Source organism: Rhinoraja longicauda, chromosome 6, assembly GCF_053455715.1.
Source record: "Rhinoraja longicauda isolate Sanriku21f chromosome 6, sRhiLon1.1, whole genome shotgun sequence".
Lineage (NCBI taxonomy): Eukaryota > Metazoa > Chordata > Chondrichthyes > Rajiformes > Arhynchobatidae > Rhinoraja > Rhinoraja longicauda.
In genome coordinates this window covers 50,321,945-50,345,590 of record NC_135958.1, presented here as the reverse complement: position 1 = coordinate 50,345,590, position 23,646 = coordinate 50,321,945, and the positions used below count along the sequence as shown (strand labels likewise).

At 43.9% G+C, this 23,646-nt stretch overlaps 1 protein-coding gene across 4 annotated transcripts; it reads right to left on the bottom strand.

The window, feature by feature from the left end:
• Nucleotides 1-4,710: 4,710 nt before the first annotated feature.
• Nucleotides 4,711-20,863, bottom strand: tmem238l (transmembrane protein 238 like). 4 transcript variants are annotated; one of them, XM_078400944.1, is made up of 2 exons: nt 20,293-20,863; nt 4,711-5,178 (listed from the first exon to the last, which is right to left on the bottom strand). In XM_078400944.1, the coding sequence occupies exon 1, from the start codon at nt 20,755-20,757 to the stop codon at nt 20,296-20,298; it is 462 nt and encodes a 153-aa protein (XP_078257070.1). In that variant the 5' UTR covers nt 20,758-20,863; the 3' UTR covers nt 4,711-5,178; nt 20,293-20,295. The 4 variants fall into 4 exon arrangements, 2 of the variants coding, with proteins under 2 accessions (XP_078257070.1, XP_078257069.1); XM_078400943.1 differs by having other exon boundaries at nt 20,377-20,863; XR_013547392.1 differs by lacking the exon at nt 20,293-20,863 and adding an exon at nt 13,735-13,979 and having other exon boundaries at nt 5,052-5,178.
• Between the last annotated feature and the right edge of the window lie 2,783 nt (nt 20,864-23,646).

Genomic DNA, 23,646 nt, shown 5'->3' with positions numbered 1-23,646 from the left:
CACCTGGTTGAACCATCATTTCTATATCTGTTATCATTCTATCGGTTATATTGCTGTAAGCATTCCACTCGTACTCAGTTATTTTGATACAGCTTTCCACGCAACATTGTGTTTTCTTTTGGAAAAGCAGAGGCCTCAAAATGCATTGTTAGCGGATTACTTTATTTACCGCTGGTTAGCGTTCAAAGGAACCTCTTGGTGCTCAGTCACGTTGTCCAAGAACCAAGGTTCGATTGCATTACAATGATCCAAAACATCTGGCCTAAACAGGTGGGACAGGAAATTCAGCTGGAGTTTCCAGAAGATTGGAATTAACGAAGAGAAGCAGGGGAAGCTCTTGCATCCCTTGTGTCTTCACCACCGTTCAACGAGATTATGGGTTGATCTTGTATCTCAACGCCACTTCTCTACACTATCCCCATGTTCCTTGATTCCCTTCATTTCTAAAAATCTAACTCTTTCTTGAACGGAATACCTACCCCAAATGAAAAATAGTGGATGGCTGTGGCGAAGGAGATCTGCTTGGAATGTTCCTCACAGAGTTGACAGCTACAATAGGCCGATCAACCTCCGTCTGTGATTCTCTTGTGAAAACCAGCTGGAAAAATGTGAGGGATTATATATTGGTCTTGTCTGCGCACCGGATCCATGGCTCTGAAAGTCAGCAAGGTTTCCAGATCCAGATTATAGTGTCGTACAGCATGGAAACAGGCACTTCTGCCCAACTTGCCCTTGCTGACCAAGATGCCCAATCTACACTTCTCCCACCTGCCTGCATTTGGCCCAAATCCCGTAAAACCTTTCCTATCCATGTACCTGTCCAAATGAATTTTAAATGCTGTTATTGTACTTGCCTCAACTACCTTCTCTGACAGCTTGCTCCATATACCCACCACCCTTTGTGTGAAAAAGTTGCCCCTCAAGTTGATATTAAATCTTTCTCCCCTCACCTTAAACCTATGTCCTCTGGTTCTTGATTCCCCTACTCTGGGTAAAGGACTCTGTGCATCTATCCTGTTAAAGCCCTCATGATCTTATACATCTCTATAAGATCACCTCTCATCCTCCTGCACTCAAAGGAATAAAGTCCTAGCCTGCCTGACTCCCTATAGATCAGGCCTTCAAGGCCCAACAGTATCCTTGATTTATTCCCTGCACTCTTTGCAGCTTAACAACATCTTCCCTCTTGCAGGGTGACCAAAACTTAACCCAATACTCCAAATGAGGCCTCGCCATCATCTTGTACAATTGTAACATAACATCCCAGCTTCTATACTTAATACTCTGACTGATGAAAGCTTTCTTGACCACCCTATCTACCTGTGACGCCGCTTTCAAGGAACTATGTGCCTGTACTCCTAGATCCCTCTGTGGGGGCCACCGAGAACAAAGGGGGACCTGCTGAGAACAAGAGGGACCTGTGGTGGTGGTGGTGGTGGAGGGAACGAAGAAGGCACCAGCAATTTAAGGGTATTTGTAACTTTGTCTGCGCCTTGTGGCGACTGTTTTGTGTACAGCCTATGCAAAAACAAAGAATTTCACTATACCTTCATGGTACATGTGACAATAAAGTATTTATCTCTCTATCTAGAAATAAACGTCCTTGTTCCCTCTGCAGAGAGGTAAACAGCCTTAATATTTTAAGGATTTCCTATTCATTATAATTTTCCAATGCTGATATCTTCCTGGCAAATCAAATAACAGCAAAACAAATTCATCACATTGACATCGCAATTTCCAAATCAATTATTTTCTCAAATGGAATCATCACACTTCCTCCAAATTTTTTTGAAACATATTTAGAAGAAACATTTCACATCAGGAAGAAAGTATGACACATCATTTATGAATTGAATGACATTTTGGCATGCTAACAAGCATAAAAGAAGTGCATTTAAATTTTACACGGAATGTATTTTGTGTTGCAATTGTGGCAACGTTGGCCTATCTTTAATTGCCCCTGAGAAGGTTATTAAAAACCAACCACAATGGCGTGTCTGGAGTCACACATTTACCACATGAAAGTAAGGATGGCTTATTTTTTCTCTCGAAAAGGATTTTAATGAACCAATGTGCTGGAGGGGCTCAGTGGGACAGGCAGATCAGTGGAGTGTTTCAAGTCAGAAAGACATGTCCCGACCTGAAACACTCTTTATCCATTCCCTCCACAGATGCTGCCTGACCTGTCGAGTTGAGTTTGATTTAGTTTAGTTTTGAGAAACAGCGCTCTTTGTCCTATGGAGTCTATGCCGACCTGCTGTCCTCGTACACATACACTATCCTACGCACATTAAGGGACAATTTATCAATTATTTAAAAAAAATTAGATTTAGAGATACAGCGCGGAAACAGGCCCTTCGGCCTACCGGGTCCGAGCCGCCCAGCAATCCCCGCACACTAACACTATTCTACACCCACTAGGGACAATTTTTACGTTTACCAAGCCAATTCACCTACAAACTTGCACGTCTTTGGAGTGTGGGAGGAAACCGAAGATCTCGGAGAAAACCCATGCAGGTCACGGGGAGAACGTACAAACTCCGTACAAACGGCGCCCGTAGTCAGGATCGAACCTGAGTCTCCGGCGCTGCATTCGCTGTAAGGCAGCAACTCTACCGCTGCACCACCGTGCCATTTTTTGAGATTCCAGCATCTGTAGTTTTTTGTGTCTAATATACAATGTCATTATATATAATATATAATGTCATAACAAGCAAATTAGCCTACAAATCTGTATGTCTTTCATGTGTGGGAGGAAACCGGAGCACCCGGGGAAAACCCACACGATCACAGCAAGAATGTTTAAACTCTGTACAGACAGCACTCATAGTCAGGATCGAACCTGGGTCTCTGGCGCTGTACGGCAGCAACTCTACCGCTGCGCCATTTTTTGAGATTCCAGCATCTGTAGTTTTTTGTGTCTAATATAATGAACCAGTTTATTTTAAGGATCAACACTCCATTATTTTCATGGTTACAATTGCCAAGATTAAATGTTGCAACCTTGCACCAAATATTGTATGTTTTATCCTTTACTTGTGCACAGTGGATAGCTTGATTAGTCTTTTCTTTGTCAGGATAGCACACAAATAGCTTTCCCAGGAATGCTATTTGGCTGCACTGGAGTTTAGAAAGATGAGATTGGGGGGGGGGGGGGGGGGGTGAGGGAACCACATTGAAACTTACCGAATAGTGAAAGGCCTGAATAGAGTGAATGTGGAGATGATCTTACCACTAACGGGAGAGCCTTAGGACAAGAGGCCACACACACCCTTAGAGTAAAAGGGCATACCTTTACAAAGGAGATGTGGAGGAATTTCTTTAGTCAGAGGGTGGTAAATCTGTGGAATTCATTGCAACAGAAGGTTGTGGAGGTCGTCAATCTATATTTAAGGTGGAGATTGGCAGATCCTTGATTTGTATGCGTGTCAGGGGTTGTGGGGAGAAAGCAGGAGAATAGGGTTGAGAGGGAAAGATAGATCAGCCACAATTGAATGACAGAGTAGACTTGATGGGCCAAATGGCCTAATTCAGCTCCTATAACTTATGAACTTTTCACTGTACCTCAGTACACATACCAATGATGATAAACTGAACATGTTCATTTTTAATTTTGATTTTAAATTTCAGATTCAAACTCATGTCTGTTCAACAGCCAGAACAGTGGACAGCAGGGGAAGAGAAAACATTCTGGCCTTCCATCACAGTGAGGAGGTGACAGTAGGAGACTCACTGTGATGGATGTTTCTTTTTTGTTTGTTTTGTGTTGGTTGTGATTTTGTGTGAAATTGTTTATTTTTATTGCTCTATTGCTGGACTGTGGGTGACTTTTCATTTCACTGCACATTCTGTATGTGTATGTGACAAATAAACTTGACTTGCTCATCCAGTCTAACTCCATGGAAATGTGTTTAAATTAAGATAACACTTCCTCTTGAAAGAACATTCCGGAATTCCAAGTTTTCTTAAATACTTCCTCATCGTGTTATGGCTACACATCATTTAGAACCAAACATAATAAAATGAATCATGTTTAAAATATTTTGATAAATACCAATTGTGTACTTATTTAACATTTTATTCAACGTCAGGTGAAATTATAATAACCTATTGTGGATTGATGTCCCAGAGTTATTATCAGTGCAAATGATCATTAACAGCTGAGGTCGTTGCTAATTTAAGCCTTTGATTGTTCCACACCCTCCTACATCGTTAAGACGCAATTGGAAAATCCAGTCTGGAAAAAAGGTGAAATGGACTTTCTGCACATTAGGAGCTGCAGATGAGATTTCTAAGAATATACACCTAGTGAAATTCTAGTCCTTTGCCACAACAACGGAAACACATTTTCCCAGTGGCAACTTCCTGGTTTCGGTATAAAGTGTTATAGTTTACACAATCCACCCGAATAGCCAGAAAATTCAATACTTGACATTTCCCCATCAAAGGTAGACACAAAATGCTGGAATAACTCAGCGGGACAGGCAGCATCATGGGAGAGAATGAGTGATGTTCACCCATGCCTTCTCTCCCAAGACGCTGAGTTACTCCAGCATTTTGTGTCTACGTTCGAGTTAAACCAGCATCTGCTGGGTTTTTTTCCTACCTTTCTCCATCAAGTTGGGGGTCAGGTAAATCAGAATAAATGGCTTTGTGGATTTTTTAAAAATCCTGGAGAGTGCACCGATTTTTATTTGTAAAGAGTTTTTTTATTCCACATGAATTAATATTATATACAATTTAAATATGAAAGTGCCACGCTGATACTGACAATGTGCGAGCGTGAGAGCAATCCCCTGAATACATACAAGCACAGTGCAATATTGAATTTAATACATTACACATTAGTGCAAAAGTAAATACACTCAAACATGACCATGATCGCACATTATGTTGCTATTAATGTTGTCAATTTTTAGTGAGAGAAACATTCACAGTGAAGCCAGCTCGATTGATCAACATTCTTTTAAAAAAATAGTTAAAACAATTCTCTCAAGGATGAGGTTGGGTCATGACTAATAACAAGATGACATGGATTATTTGCCACGTGCTTTCAAGGAATCAGAACCTCCTGCTTGGAAAATAGTGCAAATTTAATCTGCTAACAAAACAGCATTCATTCTTCAGTGGAACACCGTCTCCTTCATATTTTACATACATTGAGTCTCGCAAGATCACCTGCAATGGAGAGGAGAAAAGGCCAGCAATTAGTTATTCATAAATAGTTTAGCATGACATTGATAACAAATAACAAGCAAGTAAGCTAATCGACATTCGTGATACCTGCTACCTTTTCAAACAATTGCAGGATTTTGTGAATTGTAGAATCTACTTATTTTTAGTCCTAAAACTCAAGATGGCTGTGAGAAGAGTTTCAGATATTGAACGGATACTTTTCCTGGCTCTGGACAGTGATTCTCCAGGGAATAGGTAACCCTCAGTCATTTCCACAGAAGCTGGTCTCAGATTAGGTGGACCAGCATCCAGCACGTGACAAGCACTACTGGATCCATCACCATGCTTCATCATGGAAGTCTACATCGAGACTAGAGGCAAAGGCAAATCTAGTTCAATACCCCAGCACTTTGATGAAGACATTATCTTAGCAGACCTATGCTGACCGAGACCTAATGCCGTATAGTTGGTCCCGTTCATTTGAATAGGGATTCTCGGCCGGCTGAATAAGTTATAATTTCACTTCAGTGTTTTTAAAGATGTGTCGCAGAATGGGCTCTTTGGTCCACCATGCCCATGCCACTATCAAAAACCTATTTAGACTAATTCCATTAACCAACCCACCCATAGCCTTCCGTCCCTTGACAATTCAAGTGGTTGTGGAGGTACGGCTTAAATGTTGAGAGAGTTTCTGTCTCCATGACCCAGTGTTCTGGATTCCAACCACTCTCTGGGTGAGACAATTCTTCTTCAGATCCACTCTAAACCTCTTATCCTTTACTCTAAATTTTGCATTCTGCTTTGCGTATTAATGGTTATAATTACATTAATTAAAATAACTAAAGGCCCTAGCTCATATCAATTTTAGATTAAAAAAAAAAAATGTATTCCGATGAAGATAGTTGAAAATGGTGGAATGATTTTGCACCCATGGTTTAGTTTAGACTTACAGCGCGGAAACAGGCCCTTCGGCCCACCGGTCCGCGCTGACCAGCGATCCCCACACATTAACACTATCCTACACCCACTAGGGCCAATTTTTATATTTACCAAGCCAATTAACCTACAAACCTATACGTCGAGTGTGGGAGGAAACCGAAGATCTCGGAGAAAACCCACGCAGGTCACAGGGAGAACGTACAAACTCTGTACAGACAGCACCCGTAGTCGGGATCGAACCCGGGTCTCCGGCGCTGCATTCGCTGCAAAGCAGCAACTCTACCGCTGTGCCACTGTGCCACCTAGAAGCTGATACTCTGTTCCCAGCTGGGCTTTCAGTCACAATCTGTCAAGATGTCTAGAACAGTGTATTTACAGATACAACCACATTCAATAAAATCATTTTGAGATCTCTTGTTGAACTGTTGTCTGATCAATTTCAAAATTTAAAAGATTCTAAGAAAAGAAATGAATGCAGCTCCTGGCTCACTTAAATAAAATCTCATTGAATGTTATTAAGCAAGTATGGCATGTTTTCTTCATTTGAATGTATTTGCCAGAATACAAGCAAACAGAACAGTCTCCTCAACCAACTCTGAACGTCTGAATGATCTACTTTGACAGCCAGATGCTTATAATAGACAAAGAGCAGAGAAAGAGTGGGGAGAGCGAACACTTAAGTAGAATCTCACTCTGTAAAAAGAAGGTCAAAATGTCCCAGAGCCCTCCATGAATGAGAACTATTTATTACAAAATGTCCCAGAGCCCCCCATGAATGAGAACTATTTATTACAAAATGTCCCAGAGCCCCCCATGAAGGAAGCGGAAAGGTTTTGGATTCTTTCTGAAGAAGGGTGTCGACCCGAAACGTCACCCATTCCTTCTCTCCTGAGATGCTGCCTGACCCGCTGAGTTACTCCAGCATTTTGTGATACCTTGGATTCTTTATAATAATAGCTTCACAGCAGAAGAATCTGAAGGAAACTCCCTCTAATTCTCCTCACAGTATTGCACCAGAAGTCTCGACCCAGCGATTATTTCCTTATCCACATGGTCAGATCTTCCTCCGATTATAAGGTCTTTCTCTAAACATAACGTTAAATTTCATTGTATCTCAATATGAACTCAATATTTTTTTTAAAGTTGCCAGAAAGGTATGCGGCTCTTTTGAAACATTTTTTCTCCATTGAAATTAATTGAGTGAAATCGGTTCCAGGTTCTTAAAACACATTTCCCCACTCCAACCACTGGGAAAACACTGGCTCTTGGTGTCCACTGCTAAACATAAAGACCAAGTTCAGATTGCTGTGGGAACGTCAGTGGTGGCAACCTCTTAGGAAGCTCAGAACTTCAAAGAACAGCCATCAGACGTATTCTGGTTTGTCAAACATGGGCCTCCTCACAAAAAGTTGCTGGTTTACTGCAAATTCTTTGATTTCGCAGAAACAGGTTCTTCAGCCTATCTTGCCAGCTACCAACTTCCCATTTACATGAATCCTACATTAACCTCTTTCTTAAAAATATCCCATGGCAGATTCTGTCACTTGCCTACCCACTGAGGACAATCAGAGGCCAATAAAGCTACGAACCGGCACATGTTTGTGATGGGGGGGTGGTAAACTACACACACACGCACGATCAAATCTGAACCCAGGTCTCAGGCACTGAGAGGCAACTAGTCGTAAACAGGAGAGTGAGAGCACTGACCCAAAGCAATTATGGTTTTGGAATTAGATCTGGGAATTCCAATTTCATGATAAATAGCCACTACTCTGGAAGAGAAGTCAAGTCAAGTCAAGTCAAGTCAAGTCAATTTTATTTGTATAGCACATTTAAAAACAACCCACGTTGACCAAAGTGCTGCACATCTGATTAGGAAAGAGTTGTAAATTTTTGTTATTCTCCATCGCAGAAGAAATTGTGCGACTTGACCTTTGATTGCATTCAAAACAGAGGACAATCAACTGTTGGGCAGTAACAAAATCAATTGTGGTGTTTAGTTTCCATTGACCCTTCATATTTGAATACTAAACTTTAGACGATAAACTCCTATTAATTTAAAATCATACAATGGTGGAATTAATGGAGAAGTTTCTGTTGCGTAGTATAAAACTTAAGAAATAATAAGTTATATTGATAGGTGAACCACACCCATGCGTCACTTCACCCACCAGGCAGCAGTTCCTATCGAGCTATATGTTAAGAGTATCCGCCCTTTGACGTCAAGCTACACGTTGTTTACACAATAATGAACTTTTCCTTACTAATTGCACAACCTTCTCAGCCTTGTGTTCCACATAGTACATGCGTTTGTGTAATAGGATGTTAGGCATATCTACTCTGGATCAGGTTTTACTGATCGCGTGGGATATTAAGTGTTGACTGCGACTCAGTGCTATGTCTGAAAATTCTGGATCCCCGGGTGCACTTCAGTGACCAAGCAGAAAACAAAAGTGGGCGACGCAAAAGCTGGAAACACTTTGCAGTTCAGGCAGCATCTGTGAAAAGGGAACCAAAGTTAACAGGTTGAACATCAGAAAAGTTAACTTTATTTGTCTTTTCTCCGATGCTGCTTGATTAAATGTTTCCAACATTTTCCGTTTTAATTTGATAGATTCACAGCACTTGCAGATTTTTAGAAAACAAAAAGGTAGCCATAGTTTAGTTTTAGTTTAAAGACACAGGACGGCAGAAGGCCCTTCGGCCCACTGAGTCCATGCCGACATTTGATTCCCCCCATTAACACTAGTTCTACATTATCCCACTTTCCCATCCACTCCCGACACTTGGGTCACAGATGCCAACCTGTATGCCTTTGGGATGAAGGGAGAAAACCGGAGCTTCTGGAGGAAACCCATGCGGTTACAGGGAGAACACGGAAACATGATGTGCAAGTTTCAATAGTTTAAATAGGCAAGTGACAGAATCTGGCAAGAGACTTTTTAAATTAAGAGACTTAATGAGCACTGGGGAAATTCTCTGCTAGCTCTCAGGTGAGAGACTGAAATCAAAACCCTTTGTGCCCTCTCAGGTAAAGATGAGGGATTGCATGATACTACTTGGAGAACTAGAAATATCTCAGAACTTCAGTAAAAGCGGATTATTTGTTGTTATCCTATTGCTGTTAGCAGAGCCTTGCTCTGGATACATTGTCTAATCTGTTTCTCAGACCATAACTATGATTGAACTGTTAAAGCCCCTTTGGAATATCTCAAGGTTGTGAAAAAAAATGCAGATCTTTTCTTCAAACCACCATTGTTTTTTTAAAAAAAATCGGACATAATGAAATGTTTCAAAGGATGAATGATGGCGCACATCAAACCTGTCTCCTGAGCAATCTGGACCCCCTTGCAATCTGTGTACAGGAAAAATAGGTCTACAGAGGACACCATCTCCCTTTACTATATTTAACTCTGGACCACTTTAACTACAAGAACACCTGTCAGGATGCTATTATTGACCACTATTTATTATTGACAATTATTTATTATTTACAAATATTTATTGATGCTATTTATTGACCGTCTTAACCAACCTGATCTCCCAGTGGCTCAACACTTCAACTCGCCCTCCCATTCCCAATCTGACCTTTCTGTCCTGGGCCTCCTCCATTGTCAGAGTGAGGCCCAGCGCAATTTGGAGGAACAGCACCTCATATATCGCTTGGGTAGTTTACACCCCAGCGGCATGAACATTGACTTCTCTAACTTCAGATAGTTCCTGCTGTCCCTCTCTATCCCCTCCCCAGTTCTCCCACTAGCCTTGCTGCCTCCTACGACATCCTATCTTTGTCCTACCCCCCTCCTCCAACATCAGTCTGAAGGGTTTTGACCCGAAATGTCACCCATTCCTTCTCTCCAGAGATACTGTCTGACCTGCTGAGTTACTCCAGCATTTTTTCTCTACCTTGGATCTAAACCAGCATCTGCAGTTTTTTCCCCTGCTATTTATTGACTACAGCTCAGGCTTAATACACCATAATACTGAATAACTTCAAAACTAAACTTTTGGACCTTGGTGGTGGAGCCTCCATCTGCGACTGACTTATTGGCCACTTGACTAGTAAATCTCGGTAGGTTAGAATTGGTCATAAAATCGCCTCTATTCTACCCTCAACATTGAAGCTCCTCAAGGTTATCTGCTCATTCCCCTACTCTATTTCCTGTACACCCATCACTGTGTAGCAAGTGCAGCACCACTTCAATCATTAAGTTCACTGACGATACCACTATTGTCAACCTGTTCAATAACAATGATTCAATGGAGTAGTGAATAGGGATCAGGAACTGGATGTCCGAACAAACACCTAGCCCTTATGGTCAGTTAGATGAAAGATTTGGTTGTTGACCTAAGGAAGCCAGAGGGTGAAAACACTAGAAAGCACAAGGAAATACTACCCTGTCCTCATAAACGAAGCTACTGTGGAAATGATCAACACCTTCAAGTTCCTAGGCCTCCATTTCACCAGCTAGCTAACATGGTCCCTTCACTTTGATGTATTAATCAAGAATGCACATCAGCATATGTATGTTGTTAGGCACAGAGAAGATTTGGCATGTCCTTTGGATTCTCGTGAACTTCGACAGATGCACTAGAAAAGGTATTCTGACAGAATGTATCTACGCAGGTTATGGCAAGTGTTCTGCTCTCGACTACCTGAAACTTCAGAGAATGATGAACACAGCCAAATCCATCACAGGCTTGCCACTTCCTTCCATCCTGTCCATCGCCGTGGTAGGTTACATCAGAATGGCTGGAGGTATTGTTAAGGATGCCTCCCACTTTGGCCAATCCCTCTTCCACTTTCAGCTAGAAGATACAGGAGCTTGAAAACCCAGGCGTCCAGACTCAAGAACAGCTTCTTCCCCAATGCTGAACAACTTACCCCTTTCCTGGAGGTGCTGCCACAAACTCTTACCTCTACTTGTTTATTCCATTATTGTACTTCATTATTTTTAAACATGATCTCAGATTGGACTCTGATCTTTGCACTATTCTGCTGTTTAGTATTTGTCATAGTATTTATTGTATCTATGACAAATTTATGTATACAGTTTACTCTATGAGCTTCACGTGGACAGAATGTCATTGCGCCCTGGTGTATGTGATGATAAACTAATTGAATCCAAGAAACTTTCCATTTCAGAGAGTCAAGTTTGCCAATCTGGGGAAGGTTATTGTTTAAAAATGAGTACAGATGATAGAACAGAAGAGTGCAGAGCAGGAACAGGTGCTGCCATCCACGATGTCCATGCTGAGCATATACCAAGGCCTAACAAATGTCTTTAAAAAAAAAGTTAGGTTTAGGTTTGTTATTGTCGCAGAAGGTTTGACTAGCCCCGACCCGGGGTCTGATCGCCCGACACAGGGAGCTGAGACCCCCCCCCCCGATGTGGGAGCTTGATCGCCCTGATGCGGAGGCCCCGACTGCCGGCTACGGGAGCCAAGATCGCCCCGTCAACGGAAGGCTCGAGGCCTCCGATGGCGGCAGAACAAAGAAGGGAAGAGATTGAACTTTTTTTTGCCTTCCATCACAGTGAGGAATGTGGATGGGTCGCTGTGGTGGATGTTCATGTTAAAATTATTTTGCGTGTCTTGTTGCTTTTTATTGGTATGACTGTATACAAATTAAAATTCTCGTGTGTTGCAAAACATACTTGGCTAATAAAGTGCGAGTATGATTATGATCCAAGTAACAATAAAAAGCTAGAATGCATGCTACGTAAAAAGATCAAGTATGCCATACATAGATACTATCAGTTCAACCTCAGTATAACAGATAGGGGAAGATACAAAATCCAAAGTCCTCACTGATGAAACAAACAGTACCCTAGTATGTTTAAATTAAATAGTTCAATAACTGCTACTTCTAACTTGCACATCCTCAACCTTTAGTCTTTAGAGAGACAGCGCAGAAACAGGCCCTTCGGCCAACCGAGTCCGCGTCAACCAGCAGTACACTAGCACTATCCTATACACTAAGGACAAGTTTACAACTTACCACGGCCAATTAATCTACAAAACCTGCACTTTGGAGTGTGGGAGGAAAACAGAGCACTCGGAGAAAACCCACACAGTCACACGGAGAATGTGCAAACTCCGTACAAACAGCGCCCAGAGGATAGGATTGAACCCGGCTCTCTGGTGTTGTAGGGCAGTAACTCTACCACTGAGCTACTATGCCGCCCCTAATCAAAATTCTTACTTGCAGCAGCATAACAGGGTAGCAGGGCAGATGTAAAGTTTCAGCCTCACAGCACAATAGATCCAGGTTCGATCCCCACTGTGCAGAGGTTGCACATTCTCCCTGTGACCGTGTGAGGTTTTTTCCCAGGTGCGCTGGTTTCCTCCCACATACCAAAGATGTGCAGGTTTGTAGGTTAATTGGCTTCTGTAAATTGCCCCTAATATGTAGGATAGAACTAGTGTACAGGTGATCAATGGTCAGCATGGATTTGATGGGCCAAACAGCCAGTTTCCATGCTGTATCTCTAAACTAAAGTAAGATATGTCACAGCACCCATAGATACCATAATAGTTAAAATAAAAAGTTCAATGAATTAAACAAAATTCCCACTGATAGTGCAAAAACATTCTGCAGTGCGTGATACAACCAAGACTCTGTGCAAAGACTGAGCACAGTGTCTCTTGCAAAGTAGAGTAAGCACATACCTGAAAGTGTTTGGAATGGAAGATTGATAGCTATAATGAACACCAGCATTCTGTGGTGCAGTGCAGGAGGGGATAGCAGTCTAGTTACAGGATTTGATAGCAGTTTATTAAATAAAGGAAGGTTATGATGGCATAGACCTCTGCACTTAGAAACATAGAAAATAGGTGCAGGAGGAGGCCATGTGGCCCTTTGAGCCAGCACCGCCATTCATTGTGATCATGGCTGATCATCCACAGTCAGTAACCTGTGCCTGCCTTCTCCCCATATCCCTTGATTCCATTCGCCCCAAGAGCTCCATCTAACTCTCTTTTAAATTCATCCAGTGAATTGGGCTTTACTGGCTTCTGTGGCAGAGAATTCCACAAAAATTCACAACTCAGGGTGGAAAGGTTTCTTCTCACCTCAGTTTTAAATGGCCTCCCCTTTGTTCTAAGACTGTGGCCCCTGGTTCTGGACTCCCCCAACATTTGGAACATTTTCCTGCATCTTGCTTGTCCAGTCCTTTTATAATTGTATACGTCTCTATAAGATCCCCTCTCATCCTTCTAAACTCCAATGAATACAAGCCCAGTCTTTCCAATCTTTCCTCATATGACAGTCCCTCCATCCTGGGAATTAACTTTGTGAACCTATGCTTGTATTTAATTCTGAACTCTCAGAATGATTGAGTGGGCCAGGTGTTCTCAGGAAGAACAGATGGACCAGAAACTCTTTGCAAGAGCAGAGGTGGATCAGGGGAAAAAAGAACAAGAATCAGCGAAGCACCTTATTACCAAGCATGAAAGCCTATGTTCCTGACAGACAATGGTTTAGTTTAGAGTTACAGCGCGGAAACAGGGCCTTTCGGCCCACAGGGTCTGCGACGACCAGCGATCCCCGCACATTAACACTATCCTATACCCACTAGGAACAATTTTCACATTTACCAAGCCAACTTGCCTACAAACCTGTACGTCTTTGGAGTGTGGAAGGAAACCAATGATCTCGGAGAAAACCCGCGCAGGTCATGGGGGAGAACGTACAAACTCCGTACAGCCAGCACCTGTAGTCGGGATCGAACACAGGCCTCCGGCGCTGCATTCGCTGTAAGGCAGCAACTCTACCACTGCGCCACCGTGTCGGTTTGCGCAAGAGCTCTTTTACTCTGGAATGGAAATTAATATCCTCTTTCTATTTTTTTCCAGGCTGCAGAAAGGAGTTCAGATGTAGAAGAGATTGAACTTCAACTATGATGAAAGTCTGTGACTGGCAGACCCTGTTAATTAGTAATAGGCCCCTGTCTAAACAGCATCTGTATGATTGAAAATGAAAATACAACGCTTTCCACACGTCCATTTTAAACATCGTACACCAAGCCTATTATGCGTTAAACTATTTTCATTTATACGTTGAAAGCATGGCTTAGTAAAATGGCTTTGGCTTATAGATTAAATTAGCCTGATAATTTTATAATTGGTTAGAATCATTACTGTCCTAAAATGTGTGCTGCACTCTGATCAATGATTCCGCAGCAATGATGGCAATAAACTCTCTTTCAGCTCCTGGCATCAGATGTAAATCATTATTCAAGGATACAGATTAATACGATCGTTTTGAAATTGGTCACCTAGGTGTTCATGGAACTGGGCTGAACAATTATGCTTCACTGATAAGACGAAAGTTATGATGATCCTACCTGAAATCAGCTTGGCAGGGTTAAACCCTGATACACTTGGGTGTAAAGTACAATTTCACAGGTACAGAGGTACACGTTTGGGTTTACAGCGCGTACAGTTCCAACCTGCATTTAGTTGAACTTTACTGATGTTAGTTAGCACAGGATGCCCAAACTGGAAAAAAAAAGATTTAATCTGAACTAATATCTTCCGTGTTGAAAATAACTAACCATTGAACAAATGCAAGCAGGGTAGTCACCATGGTACTAATTATCATTATCCAACAATCATTAACAGAACTTTCCTATACACCTTTAGTTTAGTTTAGAGATACAATGTGGAAACAGGCCCTTCGGACCACCGAGTCTGCACTGACCAGCCATCCCCGCACATTAACACTGTCCTACACACACTGGGGACAATTTACACTTATACCAAGCTAATTAACCTACAAACCTGTACGTCTTTGGAATGTGGGAGGAAACCGAAGATCTTGGAGAAAATCCACACAGACCACGAGGAGAATGTACAAACTCCGTATAGACAAGCACCCATAGTCAGGATCAAACCTGGGTCTCTGGCGCAGTAAGGCAGCAACTCCATGCCTCCCGCAAAGCAAATAGCAATATTGCAGATTCTAAGCGGGGAATGACAGATAAAGATCTGAGAAATTGAGAGATCGAGCTATTTTGCCATTTAATTGATGGCTCTGCTTTCAGAAACATTCAATGCAAGTGCATTATGCAACAGAAACCAATAGAGTTAGCATTAGACTGTACTGTTCATGTGTTAACTTAACAGCTTTGCCCATATAGCAATTAAATGTGCAACAGATATTTTTGTAACAAATAGGTGTTTGTTCCTGCTTCACGCAGCATTGTAAAAGCACCAGCTGATAGAAATAACAGATTGAATGTTTGCAACATTTAAGGCGGGACAATGGCCTGCTACAAAACTAAAAGGCCTCCCTCAGCATCCCAAGTATTTCAACAAAATCACCTCTTATTGTTCTAAATTCCAATGATTATAGACCCAGTTGATCCCAGGAATCAATGGCTCTACTTTCTGAGAAGACTTGGAAAGTTTGCATGCCCCTACAACTCTCACCAACTTCTACAGATGCACCAGAGAAAGCATTTTATCAGGATGCATGCATCACAGCTTGGTTTGGGAACCGCTCCATCCAAGACCGCAAAAAAAATGGCAGCGAATTGTGGACGCAGCCCAGACCATCACACAAACCAACCTCCCTTCTATTGAGTCCATTCATACCTCACGCTGCCTCGGCAAGGCCAGCAGCATAATCGAGGGACGGGTCACACCCTGGCAAGTCCCTCTCCCATCGGGCAAAAGGTATAAAGGTGTCAAAATGCACACCACCAGATTCAGGGACAGTTTCTTCCCAGCTGTTATCAGGCAACTGAATCATCCTACCACAACCAGAGAGTAGTGCTGAACTACTATCTACCTCTTTGATGACCCTCGGACTATCCTTGATTGGACTTACTGGCTTTACCTTGCGCTAAATGTTATTCCCTGACCATGTATCTATACACTGTAAATAGATTGGTTGTAACCTTGCAACCATGTATGGTATTTCTGTTGACTGGTCACCATGCAACAAAAGCTTTTCACTGTACCTTGGTATACATGACAGTAAACGAAACAGAACTGAGTCAACTGCATGAACTTCTTGTACACAACTGCCTCCAAGGGAAATTTAGCCCTCCTTAAATAAGGAGACAAAAACTAAGGTGTGGTTTCACCATCAATTGTAGCAAAACTCTTTACATTCTTAAGTCACCCCTTTGTAATGAAGGCCAACAATCCATTTGCTTTTCTAACTTAAAATGACAGAGCTCTATAGCAGGCACCTCACAAACACGTAACCTCAAGAGGCACAGCCACGAGGGGATACCACTATCTGCAGGTTTCCCACAAAAATGCTCCCTTTCCTGACTAGGAAGTAAACTGGCCGTCCTTCATCACGGCTGGGTCTAACTTTTGGAATGTTTCTCTCCAACATCAATCAGGGAGCACCTTCATCAGAAGGATGGAATGGACAGATTACCACCCCCTTCTGAAGGCAAATAATATATGGCTTTATCAGTAATGGCCAGATATTGAAAATGAACAAAAACGCTATCCATTTTAACGATCATCCGTTCTTCTATTCTTCCTACCAATTTCATTGCCCTGCATTACGCTCATGCCAATTTTTAAACCACTTACTTCACCGTGCACTCTTGCTTAATCGCAGAACACTTGTACAACAGCTCAGTATCAGACCCAACCCAACACTCATTCACAATAATAAATGCTCTGTGATTTCTCACATGATTTCTCTGAGATCAAAACTACATCCAATCATTTCAGCACATCAACAGAGTTGTGAGTAACGAGGGTGATCGTTGAAGGATTCAGCAAGATATGGACCTGGAAATATATATTGAGAAATGGCAGATGGAGCTTAAACTGGACTAGTATGTGGCATTGTACTTTGGGAGGTCAAATGCACGAGGACATGGGGAGAAAGCAGGAATGGGGTACAGATTTTGGATGATCAGCCATATTCATATTATAAGAAAATAACTGCAGATGCTGGTACAAATCGAAGGTATTTATTCACAAAATGCTGGAGTAACTCAGCAAGTCAGGCAGCATCTCAGGAGAGCAGGAATGGGTGACGTTTCGGGTCGAGACCCTTCTTCAGACTGATGTCTGAAGAAGTCTGAAGAAGGGTCTCGACCCGAAACGTCACCCATTCCTTCTCTCCTGAGATGCTGCCTGACCTGCTGAGCCATAATCATATTGAATGGCTCGACGGGCCGAATGGCCTACTCCTGCACCTATTTTCTATGTTTTAATATACTATGAATTTCAGGATCTTAGCAACACTGATGTACAGAGATCTTGGGGTGCAAGTCCATAGCTCCCTGAAAGTAGAAACACAAGTAGATAGAGTTTAAAGAAGCTGTTTGATTTATTCACAAAATGCTGGAGTAACTCAGCAGGTCAGGCAGCATCTCGGGAGAGAAGGAATGGGTGACGTTTCGGGTCGAGACCCTTCTTCAGACTGATGTCGGGGGTGGGACAAAGGAAGGATATAGGTGGAGACAGGAAGATAGAGGGAGATCTGGGAAGGAGGAGGGGAAGGGAGGGACAGAGGAGCTATCTGAAGTTGGAGAAGTCGACGTTCATACCACCGGGCTGCAAACTGCCCAGGCGAAATATGAGGTGCTGCTCCTCCAATTTCCAGCGGGCCTCACTATGGCACTGGAGGAGGCCCATGACAGAGAGGTCAGACTGGGAATGGGAGGGGGAGTTAAAGTGCTGGGCCACCGGGAGATCAGTTGCGCTAATGCGGACCGAGCGCAGGTGTTCAGCGAAGCGATCGCCGAGCCTGCGCTTGGTTTCGCCGATATAAATAAGTTGACATCTAGAGCAGCGGATGCAATAGATGAGGTTGGAGGAGGTGCAGGTGAACCTCTGTCTCACCTGGAAAGACTGTTTGGGTCCTTTGATGGAGTTGAAGGGGGAGGTAAAGGGACAGGTGTTGCATCTCGTGCGGTTGCAGGGGAAAGTGCCCAGGGTTGGGGTGGTTCGGGTAGGAAGGGACGAGTGGACCAGGGAGTTACGGAGGGAACGGTCTCTGCGGAACGCAGAGAGGGGAGGGGATGGGAAGATATGGCCAGTGGTGGGGTCCCGTTGTAGGTGACGGAAATGTTGGTGGATGATATGTTGGATCCGCTGGCTGGTGGGTTGGAAGGTGAGAACGAGGGGGATCCTGTCCTTGTTGCGAGTGGGGGGAGGGGGAGCAAGAGCGGAGCTGCGGGATGTAGAAGAGACCCTAGTGAGAGCCTCATCTATAATGGAGGAGGGGAAGCCCCATTTTCTGAAGAACGAGGACATCTCGGAAGCCCTAGTCTGAAACACCTCATCCCGGGCGCAGATGCGGCGTAGACGGAGGAATTGGGAGTAGGAGATAGACTTTTTGCAGGGGACTGGGTGGGAAGAAGTGTAGTCCAGATAGCTGTGCGAGTCGGTGGGCTTGTAGTAAATGTCCGTCACTAGTCTGTCTCCTGTGATGGAGATGGTGAGGTCCAGAAACGGGAGGGAGATGTCAGAGATAGTCCAGGTATATTTAAGGGCAGGATGGAAATTGGAGGTGAAGTGTATGAAGTCAGTGAGTTCTGCATAGGTGCAAGAGGTAGCACCAATGCAGTCGTCGATGTAGCAGAGGTAGAGTTCGGGGATGGGGCCAGTGTACGTCTGGAACAGGGATTGTTCGACGTACCCGACAAAGAGGCAGGCGTAGCTAGGGCCCATGCGAGTGCCCATAGCTACGCCTCTGGTTTGGAGGAAGTGGGAGGAGTCAAAGGAGAAGTTGTTGTCTCTAAAGAAGCTGTATGGCATAAAGTATAGAGCATACGGCATTCTTGTCTTCAGCAGTTGAAGCATTGAGTATGAAAGACAGGAGGTTGTATTGAAGCTATATAAGACTTTGGTTACAACACATTTGGAGTAGTGTGGGCAGTTCTGGTTATCCTGTTACAGGATAGATGTGGAAACTTTGGAAAAGATGCAGAAGAGGTTCACCAGTATGTTGCCTGGATTAGAGAGTATCAGCTGTAGGAGAGTTAGAACTAACTTGGAAAGGCACAAAAAGCTGGAGTAACTCAGCAGGTCGGACAACATCCCCAGAGAAACTAAACAGGCGACGCCCAGACTAGGGAAGGGCCTCGACCTGAAGTGTCGCTTATTCCCTTTCTCCAGGGATGTCGTCTGACCCGCTGAGTTACTCCAGCTTTTTGTGTCTATCTTTGGTTTAAACCAGCATCTGCAGTTCCTTCCCACACAGGACTGACTTGGATCGTTTTCTCTGCAGTGTTAAAGGCTGAGAGACAGCCTGATTGTGGTTATAAAAATTACAAGGGGTCTATAAAGAATAGACAGTCCCTTTTCCCCCCAGGATGGAATTGTCAAATACTAGAGGGAATAGCTTTAAGCTGTGAGGGGGGAACATTTAAAGAAGATATGAGGAAAGTTTTAACAGGCAGACGTATGTTTTAAATTGACTTTATAGATGGCATAGTTATTGTGGGCCAAAGAGCATGTTCCTGCACTTTACTTTCCATGTTCTATCTTACTTAAGTGATAAGACAACTACTTAAGTAATCTCTGGCAAAACACAAAGTGCAGGAGGAACTCAGCAGGTTAGGCAGCATCTGTGGAGGGAGTGGACAGGTGACACTTTGGGTCAGGACCGTTTTCTATCAGACATTTTGAGTCAGGAGGGCCCATGTCTGAAACTACACCAGCCCATTCACTCCACAGATGCTGTCTAATGCGCTGAGTTCCTCCAGTACTTTGTGTTTTGCTCAAGATTCCAGTATCTGCAGTTTCTTATTCACAAGTTATAGGAGTAGAATTAGGCCATTCGGCCCATCGAGTCTACACTGCCTGCTTGTTCCCCACCCTAACTTCTGAAGAAGGGCCTCGACCCGAAACTTCACTTGTCCCTTTTCTCCACAGATGCTGCCTGACCCGCTGCGTTACTCCAGCTTTTTGTGTCTACCTTTGGTTGAAACCAGCATCTGCAGTTCCTTCCAACACCAAATTTCAGGTGTCATGTGTTTCGACTTAATGAAATTCATAAGGTTCCTTTGAAGGGATTTCCCATTAAACGAAGACCACCCCGTTTGGCCCCACCAATCCACAGAAAGTCTGGCATTGCAATTGCAACGGTTCAGCGCGTTTCCCCCCACCCAATTCTGCTCAGTCAGCATTTTTCTGCTGAACTTCGCCCTATGAATCCTCGGCTCAAGCAGCCAATGTAGTGTTTCTCACCGTTTACACCAGCCTCTCTCCCCTCTGCAGGTTCATGGACGATAAACGAGGCGGCCTCACTCTGTTGAGCTCCACGTATCTCACCTCTTGTTGTCTCTGCGGCGCCACCTCGCCATGCAATCTGGCCACGTCCCAGGGGTTGGCCATGGACAACTCGCCCAGACCCTTCTCGCCCTCCGCCGGGGAAAGCAGCTGCCTTTCGGAGAACTTGCTGGCGAGCTTGGCCAAGCCGTTCCCCTCCAGCTCCTCCATGGAGACCTCGATGTTGCCCGTGCACCAGGACAGCCACCAGATGAGGCTGAGGAAGACGATGATGGCCCCGCTGTAGATGAAGCAGTCCCCCACCCCCCTGCTCTTCACCTGCACGTTGCCAAAGATGCCAACCAACAGAAGGGACAACCCAGCCAGGTCCAAAGCAATCGCCACCCAGAATAAGCCGGGGCACCTCCCAATTCCTCGCAACATCTCCGCCTGCAGCGGTACAGTCCCAACACTGGGACAAATGCTCCTCTCCGCTCCTCTCCTTTCCCTTCCTGTTCTAGTGGGGAAAGACCACTTTAAAACCACCAACCCTGTGTTAACTGCACGTGTACTCAATCCAAGGTATTCCTGTTGAATGATTGTTAACTACCTGCATTTAAATGTGCAACACCATTATAACGCGCACCTTTCTTAGCTACTGCAGATAATAATTTCCTTATACGAATGCTTTTTAAAAAAAAAAAACATTTAACATGTTTAATGGTTAATGGTCATTAAGGGGGCGCCGCAGACTGGTGGGCTGTGCGTTGTGATACCAAGTATGTTTCTGAAGGTTGGGCGGTAGTTTCAGGAGTGGAGTTACATTAAGGTCGCAATAGATTTTTGTGTGGAAGATTCTGCGCTCCAAATCATTGTCAACACAATGATAAATCATAATTAAACTTTCTATGTAAAGGGCCATGTTTATTTTGGTAGAGGAATTGCTAAAGTGTCATAGAGCCATAGAGTGTGAAAACAGGTCCTTCGACCAACTTACCAACATGTCCCATCTGCACTAGTCCCACTTGCCTGCGTTTGGCCCATTCCATATAGTAAAACTCTCGTTTGTTTGTTTGTTTGTTGCTGAACTCCGGCCCAAACTGTACACGATAGCGCGACAATTTTAGGCCCACCTGACTCACCGTCGTCCTTTTGGTGCTAATGGAAGAAGTTTAATTAAAATCGGTGTTATATTTTTAAAGTTGTTCACATTTTAAAGTTTAAATCTATTTCCTAGAGAGGGGGGATAAGGGGGGGTTGAGGGGGGGGGTTGAGGGGGGGAGAGGGGGAATGGGAAGGAAGGGGAAGGGGGGAGGGAGAGAGGAGGGAGGGAAGGAGGGAGGAGAGGGGAGGGAGAGAGGAGGAGAGGGAGGGAGAGGGGAGGGGGGAGGGAGGGAGAGGGGAGGATAAGGGGGGGTTGAGGGGGTGGAGTGGAAAGGCAGGGCGGGGGGGGGGGAGAGGGTGCTGCACCAATGTAGGAGAGGTTTGGGCCCAACGAGTCCAGTCTAGTAGCAATAGGTTACCATTCAATCAGGTGACTAATCCACAGGTCTCTATTATATTGACACAGGTAGAAATTAGTTCCCCCCTCCACTCTACTTTCAGTCTGTAGAAGGGTTCAACCTAAAATGTCACCCATCCTTTTTCTCCAGAGATGCTGCCTGACCTGCTGAGTTATTCCAACACTTTGTGTCTATATTTGGTAGGAACCAGCATCTGCAGTTCCTTCCTGCACATAGAGATTAAGTGAACTGTTTTCTTCAATTGTATATTTTTAAGACTGCAACATTAAAGTGAAAGTCCACACTGTGCAGCACATGGCTTAGGGTAAAGCCTTGTGGCTTTAACCAAACCTTGATGAGGAGATATCAAGCTTGTGTTTAGAAATACATTTCATTGAAATGGAAACTGAGGAAGGGGAGGTGGGAGAGAGTAAAATGAGTGCAGAAATGGTGAAACTTCGAGATCAAGAACACAGCACACATATCTGTCACAAAGGGGATAGTGGGAACCTCTTTTGCATAATATACCACCTAACTGTAAGAGTTAAAGGTGTCTAAAAGACTGTACCAAGTTCAAGCCACAATATCTCACATCACGTTGTTTTTATGCATGGACCATAAGACCAGTATTGCCTTGATGTGGTATGACAGTGAATGTCTTTGTCTAATATCATTGCAACTCAGTAGAAACTATGTTACCCTTAATGTTATTCTATTTCAGTCTGTGAACATGTTTTAAGAGGAAGAGGACTTGTACAAATGTGCCCTGTCATCAATATTTCATGAACATTTGTTTGAGTCTCAGGTCAGGCGCAATGTTCTGCCAGCACGATCTCACCACTTTCGCAGCCATTTGACGTAAATGAGAAGCAGCTCATTTACTAATGCTTCAAGATATGTTTTACAAATTGCAATTAAACAACACAATCATAGACTCGAACTTTGTTTCCAGCTATCGCAATCTTTCTATTTGCTGGCTTGTAATCTGTACCATTCGTACATGAAATCTGGAGAAAAGAGTATAGGCTTCAGGCTATCCCATTTAAAAACAAGTGTGTTTAAAAGTTCATTAGTTATAAGAACTCCTGAATGTTCTTTCCAGAGGAAGTGTTATCTTAATATAAACACGTTTCCATGATAGCTTAGAGTTTGACTGGATGAGTATCCACTGTTCTGGCTGCTGAACCACAGACATGAGTTTGAATCCCACCATGACAGCTTGGAAATTAAAAATAAATCTGAAATTTAAAAATAAAGTAGACCAAGTGGATCCATTGGGCATTGGTGCAGGACCCTCTCCTCCCCCATTCCCCCCTCCCCCTCTCCCCACTCCCCTCTCCCCCCCCACTCCCCCCTCCCATCTCCCCCCTTCTCCCACCTCCCCTCTCCCCTGCACACTCCCTCCCCTCCCCGCTCCCTCCCCTACCTCCCTCCCTCCTCCCCCTCCCACCTCCCCCTCCCACCCCCCCAACTCCCCCCCACCCCCTTCTCCCTCCCCTCCTCCCCCCCTCCATCTCCCTCCTCCCCCCCCACTCCATCCATAGCACCACAGGACGATGGTGAGTAAGGTGGGCCTAAAATTGTCACGCTATTGGCTGTAGTTCAGGAACAAACAAACAAACGAGAGTTTTAGTATATGTTTAATTTATTATTGTTGTCACTTGTCCTGAGGTACAGTGAAAAGTTCATGAATCATAGGAGCAGAATTTAGCCATTCGGCCCATCAAGTCTACTCGGCCATCCAGTCATGCTTATCTATATTTCCCACCCAACCCCATTCTCCTGCCTTCTCCGCATTACCCCTGACACCCGTACTAGTCCCAATACTACT